Below are 16,594 nucleotides of genomic sequence, written 5' to 3' on the forward strand. Positions count from 1 at the left end.
AAACCAGGACTGAATGTTGGTAGGTATATTTCCAGCACACATGGCATTTGTCAGTTTCTTTCAAAAAAGGCTTTCAGCATTACTGTAACATGCTTCCTGTGAAGAGAGAAATAGTTTTGTATTCCTTTAGCATCCCATCATCTGCAGAGGTATATATAGTTTGATCCCAGACAGATGAATAATACCTTTGTCTCAACTCCATACATTTAGACCACACTCAGGGGATTCTGTTTAAGTGTTGCTCGGACCAATTGAAAGAAATTAAAAATGTGTAGTGCTGAGTACACTACAATTCTGGCCTAAGCACAGACTTCAGCATATTTAGGTGAATGGTTTGGTAAGCCAGAATTGAGTCCTCTTTATTAAGAAGTATATGGAAAGTCCACAGATGTTCTCCTTAGAGCCTGGGCGCTTGGGGTCTAGAGTACCTGCAGAGGAAGGCGCATTTACAACATCTATGGTTTTGCTCTGCTGACCACTCATGGTTCTGTGCCCTCTATTTCTTTGGGCAAATTTTCTCTGAGCTTAAACAGAAGAGGAAACTTCATTTTTAAGATAATAACAGTTATTACCCAGTAGGGTAGTTTTGTGGGCTAAATTAAATAAGACTGTTGTAAGCACACGCACAGGTGCTGAATGCTAAGTAGGATTCAGCTGCTGCTCTCTATGGCATCGTGAGCACCCCCTGTCAACTTCCATGCTGTCTCGTCTACGGAAATGATGTGATTGCTCACCTGGATGATTCTTTCCTTTTAAAAATTTTCTACTCCTGTTGGAGCAATACTTAATTTATGGTCTCTTCCAATTCCAATGGACTAGGTTAGGGTTGCGCTAGAATACGAGAGCCGTCATTCACAGAGCACTGGGTTTCCAGGTGGGCTTGCCCATGTAAGACCTTGAGCATGTCACTGAGCCACTTTGGGCATTACCTGGTCTTCAGGTCAGGACCTGCAAAGACAGCTCTCTTCAGGTCCCTGTCAGCTCTGAAACTGAGTCAAAGTGTTCACCTCCTTTATCTTGATGATAGTTTTTCCAGTAGGTTCTCATCTCTGGTTAGTTGGCTTACAATAAAAATTCCACCTGTTTGTTCTTATTTTAGAAATACACCATAAGTATGGATTTCGTAAGAGCATTTGAACGGCAGTGTGGATCACAGGCCAGTGTTAGAAGATTAAGAGCACATCCTGCCTATCACAGCTTCAATAATAAGTGGAACTTACCTGTTTATTTTCAAATAAGGTCAGTAATTTATTCCTCCCCCTACCTGCTGAAATGGAATTTGAATACTTGGCAGGCTGTTGCCCCACTTAACAGCCCTTCCTTTGAGATCATTATACTGTTCTTGGAAGCAAAATGTAAAGGGGAAACGTGTAAGAAGTGTTTCGATTGCCAAAGTTCTGGCTTGCATGACAAGAAAGAATTTGATAATTAGGGGGCTGAGAATACCAGCCTTGGATTTAAGGTAGATTCTGGGCCCAGCTGCATCTGCCCCCAACTCCATCCCCTGTCCCCCAACTCCACATACATGCCTTGTATGCCCTTATCCATCACGCAGAGGTAGACAGGAGGGGCTCTGGAGTAACAGACTCTCCCTTTGCCCCTTCTCAGCACACCCCTCTGTCAAACAGTGGACCCAGCCCACATCTGTTGTTGGCTTCCCTGGACAGTTATTTCCCTTAGAGAGAGTGGGGAGAAGCACAGCCTTAAGTGTTCTTTGTATTTTGTTCCATCAATCAGTTTATGAGAATCCTAGTTATTTTTGGCTTTCCTTTATAATCTGACATTTGTTCTCTCTGTTCTGGAAAATGATGATGCTTCTAACAGATGTCACGATGATATCATGTATGTAAATAAGTGCTCCTAAAAACTATCAGGGAAATTTAGGATAAAATCCTAGCAGTGTATGTTCCACTAGAAAAATAGATGAGAATAGGCATTTTTGTACAGTCTTTGAATGAGGTAAGTTCCTTCATAGAATGACATTAGCTAGAGTGTTTTAGATAGAATGATCCATAAAGAGTCACAGGCTTTTTCTTTAAATCACTGAGTGATTCGTTATGATGCAGTCCTTTTCCCTAGAGTTCTGAGGGAGAATTAGAGAGAGGGAAATATATTAAGGATTAGGTACCTTGATTATAATTGCTTGCCATGATTGAGAGTGTATGTAATCATCCTCTGATAATGAAATCACAGTTATCAGAACGTTAGTGAGATGCCCTTTCTCATACCATACTGTGTTTTATGCTTAATTTCCCGAGGTCATATCACCACGTAGCTTGTCTCTGAGTGGGAAATTAAGGATTTGTTCATCTAGGATATTCGCAGGCTGCACTGGAAGTAGTTTTTAGAAGATAATCAAGATCAAGCCAGGGCAAGAAGCCTTTTGATTCAGGAGCAGAATTAAAAATAGTGAAGCATTATGTCACAGTATAAGACACAGTGGAGAAGACATGTCTGCATTTTAGTTCATATTTAGAGTTAGCATGCTTTAGGTGCCCAGTACCATCATGCTATATGTAGGCCTCTCTGCTGCCTCCAGACTCCTCTTGTTACCCGCCCCCCGCCAATCCCATGACCCCATGCTTGGCGATCTTGCCCTGTCACCCTGCCTCCTGGGCCTGCCCTCCTGGAGCTCCAGGGGCCTGTTTTGGCCAGCCAGGCCCCACAGTGACAGCACAGCCTCGCCTTGGCTGGTTCTCATGGGGCTGGCAACTGAGCCTTAAAGTATGTTGAAAGTCAGCCAGTTCCCTGGGAGATTTTGTACCTTCATCAGAAACATTAAGCATTCCAAGGGATTGGTTAACTTTTGTCTGTAAAGTGTTTTAAAATTTGTGAAATTTTCAAAAATGACGTTTGAGTTACGAAGTGTGGAACTTGTATTCAATGTTTGTTTTTCCATTTTAAAAATAAATTCAGGTAATACTTTGTAGGACAGTTCTGTTGATTCTTACCAGGTATTGAATTGTTTACTCTGAGGGATGACAAAAAGTTCCACAAACATGACTAGGGTCAGAGTTGTATTGTTACCGAATTCACTTCAGGGTCATGTAAAGGAAGCTAAAAGCCAGTGGGGTGGTATGCTTTGACATATTTATAGGGAGAAATATTCATATTGCACCCTTGAGAACAGATTTATGCTTCTGGTCTGACTGTAGGCCTACATCCCCACTGTCTTAGGAAAAAGGGCAGCACTCCCATCCAGCACCTTCTGGAGCATACTTGTACCCCCACACTGTTCCTGAGACCCTGCTGGGTCTTCATTTCACTCCTCTTTATAGGCATATTGGAAAGTAGCTTTAGGACTCAGTTTCTCATAGGATGAAAACGAATGCAAATGTGTACAAAATGGTGTCAAATTGTGTGTCAGTGGCTACCTAGAAACAGGTGTTAGTCTCTTAAATCCCAAAGGTTAAGGTTTACGTCCTTTAATTAAAATCTTATTAGAATATTACATACTCCCAGAATGTTCACAGTATGTACTGTGTTTGGTACATGCCAAACATAGCATATTTTCTCCTTAATGATGTGGAGTCAACAGCATTGATGTGCTTACCCTTTGCCCTCAAGTATGTGTGTGTGCAAAGTAGAGATGTGCCCTGCAACATTTCTGATATACCACTGAGCAGAAGGAAATTTTCATTGCCGTATTGATTTTTATAGGAGCACTTTTGGAGGCTTGCAGACCTGTAGCATGCATGGAGGAAGATGTTTAGAGACCTTTCCCAAACCCAAATTTAAGCATTTAGAGATGTTTTATTTGGGGTTTGTCCTTGTTACAAATACCCTGGTGAGAGCAGAATGGCATCACATGTGCATGGGCAAACCATGGCATGGCTTCTCAGGTTCCACCAAACTAACCTCTCACTTTTTGCTGTTTTGCAAGATGACCTGTAACGTATCACTTCAATCCTGGCAGCTAACTGCTCTGCAAAGCTGCATGAGGCGCTGGTCCTGGGCTTCTGGCTGGGGAGGCACGGCTCTGTCAAGTGACCTGGGCAGTGGCACTGTCAGGAGTCTTCCCACTTGGTCACACAGGCAAAGGGCTATGTGAAGGCAGTGAGATACCAGGGGTCCTGTCACCTTTGGTTCTGGTACCTTCTCACGTGTGTGTTCTCATTGTTAGCGTAAACATACACATAATTTTGTGTCCTATGTCTTTACTTACCACTAAATTATTTATATTTGTTCTTATTGCTGGGCAGCTTCAAGCCAACTTCTTCTCATACCACATTCTAGGATGAATGTGCCACACGTTTTGTAACCATTTCCTTACTTGGGGCCATGTAGCTTGCTTCCAGGTTTTCCCAGCCATCAACAGTGCCGGGTTAGCTCTCAGGCCTTTTCCCTGTTGGAGCTTACTGTCTGTAGTTTGTATAGGTTTTGGAAAAAGTGGTGGTGTGAGGGGCCCGAGGCTGAGACCTGGGGCTGGTGTGTTCTCCCATCTTCAGAGCACCTCTTCCCCCTTCTCTTCACTGGCACAGGGTCACCACCCCTCTTGTTGCCATTCTCGGTTAGCCTCCCAGGGTCCCTTCTCACCCCACCTTTCTGCCTCTCCCTTGTTCCCCCTGTGCCTATCGCCAGCAGCTTGGGGAGGCGAGCCTTCTATGGGCTTCCTTAGGCAGTTTCTGTCTGTGTAGGCTACAGGAAGCTCTGGGAACTGGGCTAGCTCTAACAGTGTAGGGCGGCCTTGGGCTCCTGGGCTTTGTGCTGTGTTGCACATTTGTGGAAGGCATGGCTGCTGCTCTTTAATGTACTGTTCTTTTCCCCCTTCAGAAAGTTTCCTTAAGCTCCATCTCTGAACCACTTCTAAAAAGCACACATATACTATAAAAATCCAGAATGCTCAATTAGGTAAATTTATCTTGAGTGCATGTCAGAATGTATTGCTAGCAAAGGAACTAGCTGGTGACAGGAGTGTGCTGGGAAAGATGTGACGGGGGAAGGTACGTAGTTGGGAAATAGATTGCCACATGAGCAGCTCATTTAAAAAATACACACACTTTTCATGTCACAAAGTCCTAAACATGTGCCCACATCAGTTATTAAAACAAGTTTGTGATGGGATGTTGTGATGCCTGGCAGTCCAACACAAGAAACTGACCCACAGAGCAGTGATGCAGATGTTGGGTGGCAGTGCCAGCTGGGTAGTGCTGGACAGCATGAGGGGCTCAGTAGAAATAGGAAGCATGTGAGCAGCAAGCTGTTATAGTGTTAATGGGCTATTTGCAGTGGCTTTTCTCTAGTTTGCAAAGACACGGAATACAGCCTTCCCGTTCCTTAGTTTGGGGACGTGTCCTTTCCTGGGATTGCGCAAATCGAAATGGATTGGAGATAAATACCATCTTGTGGCTGTGAGGTGATGGCATGAGTCCAGCCAGCTAGGACTTGCCAGGCACAGCTTCTTGATGGAGGCTTACATGGGCAACTTGTTTAGTTTGAAACATGTGGGGTTAGTTGTGATTCCACTCAGCTGGAAATAATAGAGAAGCCCTATGTAATAGTGGCTGAATCAAGAAAAATGTATTCCTAGTTTAGTTAAAAAAGACGTTTGGGAGAATAGGCATTCTGGGGCTGGTTGGGCATCGTTAAGAGTGTCAGGCTGAGGGACAAGCGGGTGGAGGTGATCCTGGTCCTCAGGAAGGTGGGAGAATGGGCAGGGAAAGGCATTTAGCAGCTGCATAAACTGTAATCTGTGCTCTTGTTTCTATTTCAGGTTTAGAGAAATCGCAGGATCCTTAGAAGCAGCACTTACAGATGTACTGGAGGACGCTCCAGGTAACTTCCTGAAAGTGATTCCTCAGAGAGTGAGTGAAGCTCAGCCAGTCAGCTAGACCTTCACATTCTGAGGGTACATGCCCCTTGTCCTGTCAGGCAGTAGGTTAGACCTTCAAGGCATAACTCAACCTCTTTTTTTTTTTTTTTTAAAGAGGCTAAAAGAAATCAATTTTTTTTTTGTTTATAGAACTTCTTTATAAACATGGTAAAATAATGAGATTATTTCAGCTGTAAAAAAAAAGAATGAAATCTTGCCATTTCAAGGACATGAATAGAGCTAGAGAGTATTATGCTAAATAAGTCAGAGAAAAACAGATACCATATGATCTCACTCACATATGGAATTTAAGAAATAAAACGAGCAAAGAGAAGAAAAAGACAAACCAAGAAACACTCTTAACTATATAGAGCAAACTGATGGTCACCAGAGGGGAGGTCAGTGGGGGGAGGGGGAAATAGGTGGTGAGGATTAAGAGGACATGTATCATGATGAGCACTGAGTAATGTTCAGAATTGTTGAATTCACTATATTGTACACCTGAAACTAACACAACAGTGTGTTAATTGTGTTAACTACACTGGAATTAAGATTTTTAAAAATGCTTTAAAAACATAGGAAGCAGACCTCATTTTTGTTTCTGAATATAATAACATGTGAAGGGGATCTCCCCACCCCCCGCCCCCCGCCAGGGGATCAGCTCTCTGTATAGCAAACTGGCTTCTATCTGCTTTCCTCCCAGGCTGAGGTAAAGGATCAGGATGGCCCTTCCCAATATAAATAATAGTGAAAGGGAATAGAAGGAAGGGAGAAGAAATGGGTAGGAAATATCAGAAAGAGAGACAGAACATAACGACTCCGAACTAGGGCTGGTGGAAGGGGAGGAGGGCGGGGGTGGGGGTGAATGGGTGAGGGCACTGAGGGGGTCACTTGACGGGATGAGCACTGGGTGTTTTTCTGTATGTTGGCAAATTGAACACCAATAAAAAATAAATTTATTATTAAAAAAAAAAAAAGGATGGCCTTTCCCTCCTGGGGGATGATTCACAACTGGGGTTCCTGCCCCAGGCCTCCAGGGTCCTCAGCCCCCATCCTGGGATAGTGGGCAGGTGACAGTGGTTTTGGTGGGTTCCAGACATGCTTGCTTTCCTTAATAGCCTCATTAATCTCATGTCCGGTGGCCTCTTACATGCTGTATGTCTATTTCTGTAGCTACATCGGTCTCTAGGCTGCTCTGTTGAAACTTCGGTTCGTTTCTGTGTGGCTAAGTCCGCCTGGACTGCACTGTTTTAGCCTCAAAGTTTGTTTCCATCTGTCTTTGCGAAACATGGTCATATATAATGGACTTCCTGTACATAAATATTGTGTTCAGGTAGAGGAACACAAGAATAGACAAAATAGGACACATTCAAAACTAAAGTTTAAACCCTTGCAGGTGACTGTCACTCCTGATTGTGTTTATTGATTTGGTATAAAATACCCATTAACAAATTATTTTGAATGCTGTGTATGTTTAATATTTCTCAAACACCTGGGGAGGGGAATTGTATAAAATTAGAAAACTCATTGTCATGAAAGATATGATAGCATGGATTATGGCCACTTCTTCACTCTGGAATTACACATTGAAAATATTAGAATTAAGCCTTGAATTGCCTGTGATTCTTTACATGCCTCTTTCCTCTCTAGCTGGCAGTTCATTTTGCCTTTTGGCTTCTCACCGGACGTGGAGCAGCCTGCAGAAGTGCTGGTCAGATGAGATGTTCTTGCCAGCGCTGGCGCATCGTCTCTGGAGGCTCACGCTGCAGATTTTGGCTCGATACTCCATGTTTGTCAGTGAGGTGAGGGCTGGCCCAGCAGCTCTTACGCATTCAACGCTGTTGGGAATTCCAGACACCTTAACACTAGGTGTGCTAAGATTTTACAAGGCCGTGTTGTCACGAGAGGTTGATCTGGAGGACAAGAGTGGGCTCCTTTCTCAAGTTTGCAGCCATGTTTGTTTCCTTTTTTGTCTAGGCACCATTGCCTTTTACGGGTGTTAATTATCACATAGTGCTTCCTTTTGTGGGAAGGTGCCGCACTGACAAGCTCTTGTTCCCTTCTCAAGGCCAGAATTTTTGAGGTGCCTCCATATTAAAACAAAGATGCTCATTTTAATGAAAGTGAGTAGGAATAAAAAAAACACACATTTTAATTGTATTTGGAAGTTTTAAAAAATCATGTGATCATGGAGATTAAAAGATAGGAAAATTAATTAACCTTCTCTTCATTTCAAAACAGCCTACTTTTATCTTTGTCAAGTCGTTGATTGTATTAGATTTGCACACACCTGTAAAGATAAGGCATTGTCCATAAAGTGTTCCTACAGGCCAGCACTGAGCACGCAAGCAGGCCCCGCACCTGTGTCTCGGCCTCAGAGAGGCCCTGCCTCCTGGACTGTCTCCAGTGAGACAGATAAGCAGCCTGTTAAGTGTATGTGAGGAGTATGAAGATAGGCGTGTGTTAGCTCTCAGGAAGGACAACATGAAGAAGCCTCATCTTTGGGAGGGAATGCCATCTCAGCTGGAGTAGGCGACAAGCACGTCGTCATCCTGCTGCATGTTCTAATGGAAGGAGCACAGGAGCACAGGCTTCAGTCAGAATCAAACCCAGGTTCTGCCACTTTTATATTTTGTGATGTTGGGACAATTAGCTCTAGGAGTCCCAAATTCTTCATCTGTAAAATGGGAAAGCAGCTTCTCTGTGTGGTTGTGAGGAGTAAAGAGATAGTTGTTGACCAACAAATTATTGACAGAAGTGCCTGGCAGATCCTGGAAGCTCTGTGGAAGCTAGTTTTCCATTTCTCTTTTGCCTTCCTCTGCTCAAAAGGGTCTTAGCAGACAACCCATCCTTCAAGCTGTTTCTGAAGAGCACTGTGTAGTCGGTTCCAGGGACACAACGGGCCTTGGTGCGGTTCTTCAGTTAGGCCCAAGTCGGCCGCTTCATGTGTTCTTAATTCTTACGTCACTAATAAGTTACTTTGCTTCGAATATTTGTTATTCCATTTTTTTCTTGATGCCAGAGTATCTCTCTGGTTTTTCCCTTGTAACAATACATGATGTGAGTCACTTTTGTTTGTAGTATTTGGAGCATAATGAGGTTTGGATTTTAATTTTTTTATCCTTACTAATTATAATAATACATTTACTAAGCATACTTGGTAAATGATTTGGCTAATAGAGGTAATGAATTTTTTTAAAACTGTGATATTCCAGAAATTAATTTTCGTTCTATTTAGGGGCCTATTTTATTTTTACCTGTTATTTTTTATCAGAAATTAGACACAGGTTTAAGGATAAGCATACGTGAGGTTGTATGTAGTTTGACCTTGTTTCTCCTTGTTGTGCTTTCACTGGTGAACTTGTACTGAATACTTTGTAGATAGCTGTCACTTTAGGTGAGTTGTTGACCCACAAAAATAAAAGCTCAGAGATGTTGCTAGTGGAAAAATAATCATTGAAATGGTTTTTCAGCTTTTACTCAGGCCCATCTCTAATGAAAGTACCAAGGATATTAAAAAGTCTTTGGTAACTGGTAGCAAAGACCCTTCCGTCACCCAAGGAAATGGTGAAGACCAAGGAAGTGGCCCTTCGGAAACAAAGCCTGTGGTCTCCATTTCCAGTACGCAACTTGTGTATGTGGTAGCAGACCTGGACAAGCTTCAGGAGCAGGTAGGCCCATGTCCCGGCAGAATTCCATCTGCTAGCTTCAGTGCTCCCGCAGGAGGCCGTATGTGCAAAGACCTGACACCATTTGGCTTCACGGGGCTTAGCATCATGGGGCCCAGGGGTACCTGGGGAGACACGTTCATCTGCCCTTCGAAGTGTCTCTCCTATAGGTGGGCTCTCTGCCTCCTTGCTTATCAGTCTAGTCTCGTCCTGTGTGACCCTGAGGCCTCTGCTTCCTTTTCAGTGGCGCTGTCATTAGCTCTGGGGGAACCACACACGATCTGTCCATTAGCTCCACTTTCTCTGTGCAGGCATGATTGCTAATGGGCTGGAGTTTAATTGCTTCTCCCGCACTTGACCACTTATTTCCTGGTAACATTTCATCTTCAGCTGTACTTTGAAAGTGCTGAACTGTTAGAACTTCCCCCTCTGTTTTCCCTGGATAGGGGTCGATATTGAGGGCCTTTATCATTAATGAAGAGGGCTTTGTGGATTGAATTTGTGTTTGAGTGCCCTGATACATAACTCTCCTTCCCTCTGGTTTAAATATTTTGTGGCGCTTGAACAAATAATATATTTTGAGCAAAATCTGATCTTCCTTGTAAGCTGTTTTTGGTACTGGGGTGACCCACAGAATAGAAAATGCTTCTGCTAATTCCCTGGGTCTGCTTATAGCTGTGGACTGCTTTTCCTGTGTTGTTGGATTCTGTGATCATGAAAGTGTAAAGAGTTTTATTTTCTTCTGATGAAAATGACAGAAAGTCCTGAGTCTAGTTTCAGCATTCATTAACAATATTTTAGAGTTTATAGATGCAAATAGAATTGCCTCTTCCTTTGATTTATAAGAAGTAACTGAATATATAAAGTGCATATTTATTTCAGCTTCCAGAACTCTTGGAAACAATCAAGCCAAAACTTGAAATGATTGGCTTTAAGAATTTTTCTTCTATCTCAGGTAAAAATGAATCTTTAGACTCAGCAAATCTTTGATTAAGAAATAATTTAAAATAAAACTTTAGAGACTGTAGGATGTATATGCCATTTTCTTCTCTAGTTGTAAATTCTTGGTTGTATCTGTATTCTGTTCTGTGATTTTAACCATTCTAAATGAAATATTTTGTTTAATTCTCATGATTTGATTTGATTTGACTTACTGTCGTACACTCTCTAACTACTATGACGCTGTCTAAAATAAGATTCACATCTGGGCCTGAGTAAGTGGTTAAATTGAATCTATATGTCTCAACAGCAGCCCTGGAGGACTCTCAAATGTCTCTGTCCGCCTGTGTTCCTGCCTTAAGTAACAGGATCATCCAAGACTTAAGTGAGTCTTGTTTCAGTTACCTGAAAAGTGCCCTGGAGGTTCCCAGGCTTTACCGAAGGACAAATAAGGTCAGCACCACTCCCTGAAAATAATTTTGAAGTGGGGAAATACATAGTAGGAGAGCCACCAAGGGGGTAGTGGCAGATTAAGATACAGAGATGGGTGCCCAGGGGCAGCGCTGCCCAGAGGCAGACCTGCTCAGCCTCATCCAGAGAATATTTGAGAAGGGGACCCCCCTGGGTGGATGGTCAGCTGCTTTCGGAATTGGACTCAGACAGTAACTGACTTGTTTGGATTCCTTTGGCCTTAGGGAAAGATAGTAATTTCAGAAGAAAGCATTTTAATAAAATATTTTTAACTCCTTTATACTCTCTTGGTTTTTGTAGCTTATATTTGAAAAAAATGGAATTTACCTTGTTCCCTTCATAGTGCCCTAGCACGTACCTACCTTCTCCTATTCTTTAACTTGATAAGATTTGAAAAGCTACATTAAGAGTATGAAAAGCATTTATAAGACTTCAAAAAAGTGTGCATGCACACTGATGTTCAAGGTCGAATTCTCCTGTTGTCACATCTTATAGAATGGTGATTTGGGGACTTCATTTTGACCAGTGGTTTAGTTTCCTCTCCTGAGCTCTCAGTTTCAGGCTTCTCTATGCTCATTTCCTTCTTGCCACATGTCATTTAATTTTCCATCGAATTTTCTTTTTTTCCTCAATTGTAGTGTTGGATGTTAGGCACTTTACTACTAAAATTATTTCCAAGAACTGTGAAAATTCCCAGGACATTGTGCTTTTCTGGAGTCTCTCTGGAGTTCCTGCGAACATCCCTGTTTTAGGGCAGCCTCAACGTTGGCATCTTCCCTGTTTTTGTTCCTCTGCCTGTCTGACTCGGTGTCCTGGAGGCACTTGAGGGCTGAACTGAGCTTCAGCAAGTCTCCTTTGTGGCTACTCCTTTTTTCCTTTTAAAATCTGCGTGTGCAATAGGCTTACCACTTCCAGCAAGAGTACTTTGTCACCCGATTTTCCCTTTCTGATCTGGCCTGAAACTCCCATGTCAAAGTGGGAGAGAGAGACCTACTTTATATTCCCAAATTCGTTAATATTCTTTTACTAAGCCACCAGCTTTCCCTGTCTGTTCAATATGATGTTAATATTTACCAGGTGCTTGGGGGTCAGGTACTCTCATTTGTTCTATAAAGTGAATGCCAGTGTCCTTGTTTGCAGACGAAGAAACTTAAACTAAGAAAAGTCCAATTACTTGCCCTAGATCCTTGCTGGTCGGTCAGTCCACCTGGTGGGAGCTCGTTGGAAATGCACCAAGTCAAGCAGAACCCTCCTCCTCTGTGTACACACTTAGGTGCTTGTTCCCTCTTTCTCTCTCTTCCTCTTTCTGGCTCTGCTCTAAATATGATTTCCCCTCGCTTTACTCTTCTTGGCCCCCTCCTGTTCTCCAAGTATTTTTCTATAGACATTAGTGTTATTCTGGGGGAGGGAATGACGTTTGTACATGTCTCAAAACTGATACATCACTAGCATCTCTTTGAAGTTTTGAGTAACTTATTCTCCTTTTTTTTCTTTATATGTTTTTTTAACCTCTACCATCATTATTCCAGGAGGTGCCAACAACAGCCTCCTCTTATGTGGACAGTGCTCTGAAGCCATTTTACCAACTTCAGAGTGGGCACAAGGATAAGCTCAAACAGGCAATAATTCAGCAGTGGCTAGAAGGCGCACTTTCTGAGAGCACTCATAAGTGAGTACCTTAGAAGTAGGCTATTCCGGACTTTCTTAGAAGATCCCTGAGTCAGAGACCACTGAGGCCACCAGGGGATTGATTGCATGTTGACGGGGTGGTGAGCACATCAAGTCAGTGTGTCACTGGGTGAGTCAGGTACAGGTGCTTAATACTTCTGTCTGTGTTGATGGCTGAGCTGTGCTCACTTCACTCCTCCTGCACCCAGAGCGCTTTGGGCCACCTGCCTCCACCTAAACTGCCTCCCAACTTCCCTGGGTCTCACACAGGTCCTGCACTACCCTGGGCAGGCCTGGGTTTTGCTGTCCATTATACACTTCATGCAGGCCTCTTACTGCAAGTCCAGGCATCGTTTTTCCTTGAGGATTCTTTCTCTCCTCAGCTGTGTCAGTCTAAAATGGGTCTGATCACTCCAGATAATGAAAGACTCCTACTGGTGAGGCCACTGCAGTCTAGGAAAAGAAAACATATTTTCTGAAGTATCATTACAATGGATAAATGTTCAGTGCCTAAAACCCTGCAACCCTTGAAAACATAAGGAGGTCTTCAGCATCTCCGTGTTTGAATGTCTCCTTATTTCTCATTTAATCAACTCTTCTCCAAATGCCATCATTGAGTTATGTCCGAGTATATTATTCAGTTTTATTATGGAATTTTGTATAATTATTTTGCAATAGTATTTGATTTATTTCAATTGTTTCTGAATTAAGTGACATTTGTGGGTTAATTTAGAACATAACCATGAGTTATAGTGTTGTTTTTGCAGGCAAATATATTCCAAGTGCCAAGTAACCAGCTTGTAAACTAAGTTTTGAAATGCAACTCATTTATAATTTGCAAATTTTATTAAGATTATTGTGAAGGAAATTAGTTTTATTTAAAATTTTGAAATGCTTCCATTCTTTAAAAGATGAGCCATTCCTAGGACTGACTCTAAATGAATCTGTTGCTTGCACTTGGGGAATGAGCTCCAGCTGCTCACCCTTCAAGTAGGAAAGACAGTTTGGCCCACGATTTCCTCTTAGTGTTTGGGAGTAAAATTGTACAGAGAATCCATATACATATTTCTTCAGTTCTGAGGGAATGCAGTGGTAGAGAGTCAAGACTCTGAGTTTTTTTCAGTCTTAAGAAACATTGATAAATGTACCATGGCTGATTTTTTAATTGGAAATGAATTTTTGTCTTAAAAATCTCTTGCTTTGGTCCACAAAGCCAGTTCATCTGTTTGGGGATGCACACAGATGCCTCCGTCTTACCAGTGGGTGTGTCTTATGCTCCAGGTACTACGAAACTGTGTCAGACGTTCTGAGCTCGGTGAGGAAAATGGAGGAGAGCCTGAAAAGGCTGAAACAAGCCAGAAAAAGCACTCCCACCAATCCCGTCGGTCCTAGTGGTGGTGGCATGAGTGATGATGACAAAATCAGGCTGCAGTTGGCCTTAGATGTGGAGTACTTGGGAGAGCAGGTAAGCCCTGAGCCATCATCAGCCCCGTGTGTCTGACGCAAGTTCTGCGGGCCCAGCCGTCTCCTAGTGGCTGTTCTGAGCCCACACGTGCTGCTGAGTGGGGTGGGGGGGCGTCCACTCCCAGAGCTGGAAGAAGGGTCAGAGCCCCAGATTTGAAAGAGAAATGGGTGTGTACCCAACACTGTAAATTGACAGTTGAGGTCTGATGAACTGGTCTTTGGTGCAGCTGACATCTGCTTGGCTCATGGGCCCTCATGTTCACAAAGCCCGCTGGAGTATGGGCTCACAGAAGATGGTGTCCTTTTTGTCCACTGACCGGAAAGTGTCTGAGACATAATCAGGCAGTTAGAGTAACTAGAAATGCATTAGCTCATGGGTTTCTCACTGCAGCCCTTAAGGAATTGTCTGAGCCTGACTTCTTTGCTTCCCTGGCTGGGTTTTCTCAGGTTTTAGAGTCATGGCAGGTAGATGAACGTTCCTGAATATAGTGCTACTTAGGAGGCAAGTATAGGTTCTGGACAGGGCCTCTGCTCATACAGAGGTGACTTGCTTAAGGACTGTGAAACTTGTTGCTCTTGAGAAGCTGGCTTTCTAAGCTGTTCACATTCGCTGTATGGCATGGGTCCTCCAGGAAATTCCTTTGCTAGAGGGAAAGAAGTGAGATCCTAAAAGCTCCCTCAGGAGATGCTTGGTTTTCTAGCTCACTGAGGACTTGCATATCAGGGTCGTCACTGGAGATCCACATTTGCTGCTTTGAGGTGAATTTACAGATACATCCCAGCAGGAATCCATTGCTCCATTTCTTTATTTCACAAGGGAAACTTACAGTCTTTTACAAACAAGACAGCTTGCTACAGCAAAATGAGAAACAAAGAAACCAGACACAGGTGGGGTGGGTGGAAGCAGGGGGATGAAAAGAAATGGTACCCTATGGTCCTGGTCCCCAGATGAGCAGCAACATGCCCACAGATGTGAAGTACTTGGTGTAGATTTTCCCAGATTTTCCTGTATGTGTGTGTGGTTTGTTGCCGTTGTTAACAACAGTGGGAACATGATATGCCACAACTCGGTTGCCTCAGTAATTCACTCTGGTTCTCTGCCACAGCGTCCGCAATTCATCAGGTTCTGAGAAAAGGTTGTTGATGGCATGTGAAGAAAGTAAAAGCTCAGGCCATTGCTTTTTGGAAAAACTCTCTGCTTAACAAATAGTTTACTTTATTATTCTTTTTGTGTGGATTTTCTTTTCCAGTCCACAAAAGAGGCTCTTACTCTGGGTAAGCCTGATTTGATGGACTGAGATAAATGAACATGCTGGCTTCATAGAATGCTAACTTTAACCCAAAAAAGTGAAGCTTTATAATGAGTAAATCCTTTGCTGTGAAGGGAAAAAATACTCTGCCATTCTTTGGGGAGCTGCCTTTTTCTGATTTCTTGGAGGGTGGGGGTGGTAGTTATTCTTGTGTCCTTCATAAGGGCCTTTTGTTCGTATTCAGCTGAGACCACAGTGCTTTTATTCACTTTCGTGGCCTTTGCAGATACAAAAGATGGGCCTGGCAACAAAGGACATAAAGAGCTTCCCGGCCCTGGCAGAGCTGGTCGCTGCCGCCAAGGACCAGGCAACTGCAGAATAGCCGTGAGCATCTTGGAAGAGCCCACAGGGAGAGGAAAGCTGGACGGCAAGCCCGAAGGGAAGAAGGTGGCTCCGTCCTCTTTCCAAGCCTCTGAGGCCAAGAAGTGCTTCCACATGTCTCCAGCAACATGCCAATGCGGCTTCTCCGCACACCTGGGTCTCCTTTCACCCAGAACAGAACACAGAAGCCTTTTTCCGTTGTATGGAAGATAGTTTTTAAGACACTTAACTTTCTACTATAGTTTACAGAGCAAATTATTTTATTTTTATTGTAAATCTTAGCGAGGAAGAGCCGATTTCTAAAATACGATTAGAGGAAATAAGATGTCTGACTATGGAAAGTTGGCCCACTGGCCCTGCCATGGGAAGCACCTGCCTGCAGGGGTGACCGCAACAGGTGGCTCGCTCCCCTCAGCCCCTCCTCTGCTGGGCCCTGCTGTGTGAGGTGACACTCTAAAAGGCAGGAAGCAATGCTGCTCCTCCGTTCTCCCACTGGGTGTTCAGTGAGAGTGCTTCCCATCACATCATCGTTCCTGGCAGCGGCTGGAACCAGTAGGGAAGATGTATTTCCTGAATAAAAAAAGTGTCTGCCAAAAGTGTGTGCAATTTTTATTTGTGGATCCAGTGCCGGTTAAATGGTGCTCCTCCCAGGTGCCCTGTGAGGTGTGTCTCCTTGAGGGCACCTGCCTCCTGCACCGCTTGTGGTGGGGCCTGCCTGGGAAAACCTCCTGCAGGTGTGGGAGGTGACAAGGCCACGGACCCATGCGTGTCAGGAGGTAACAGCTGCAGGAATTTTGGGAAGAGGTAGGAGAACGAGGTGGACTGCTGCTGACCGACCCCACAGAGGCAGGCGCGCTTCCTCTGCTTGTGTTTCATTACAGCTCAGCGTCTCCTCTGTTCAAAGATCAGCTCTGGAGAGAGAAAGGAATGGGATAAGCAAT

General features: G+C 43.6%; 1 protein-coding gene across 3 annotated transcripts in view; it reads left to right on the forward strand.

The window, feature by feature from the left end:
- The window catches only part of COG2 (component of oligomeric golgi complex 2), a 51,888-nt gene extending 35,639 nt beyond the window's left edge, over nucleotides 1-16,249 (forward strand). For all 3 annotated transcript variants that reach the window (XM_041749255.1, XM_041749254.1, XM_041749256.1), the window contains 9 exons: nucleotides 1,100-1,239; nucleotides 5,714-5,775; nucleotides 7,463-7,614; nucleotides 9,286-9,483; nucleotides 10,363-10,435; nucleotides 10,730-10,872; nucleotides 12,420-12,559; nucleotides 13,840-14,023; nucleotides 15,559-16,249. In XM_041749255.1, the coding sequence (XP_041605189.1) occupies nucleotides 1,100-1,239; nucleotides 5,714-5,775; nucleotides 7,463-7,614; nucleotides 9,286-9,483; nucleotides 10,363-10,435; nucleotides 10,730-10,872; nucleotides 12,420-12,559; nucleotides 13,840-14,023; nucleotides 15,559-15,654 (1,188 nt within the window). In that variant the 3' untranslated portion in view covers nucleotides 15,655-16,249. The remainder of the gene's footprint in view (nucleotides 1-1,099; nucleotides 1,240-5,713; nucleotides 5,776-7,462; nucleotides 7,615-9,285; nucleotides 9,484-10,362; nucleotides 10,436-10,729; nucleotides 10,873-12,419; nucleotides 12,560-13,839; nucleotides 14,024-15,558) is intronic.
- Nucleotides 16,250-16,594: the final 345 nt, after the last annotated feature.

The sequence above is a fragment of the Vulpes lagopus genome, chromosome 3, assembly GCF_018345385.1.
Source record: "Vulpes lagopus strain Blue_001 chromosome 3, ASM1834538v1, whole genome shotgun sequence".
Classification (NCBI taxonomy): domain Eukaryota; kingdom Metazoa; phylum Chordata; class Mammalia; order Carnivora; family Canidae; genus Vulpes; species Vulpes lagopus.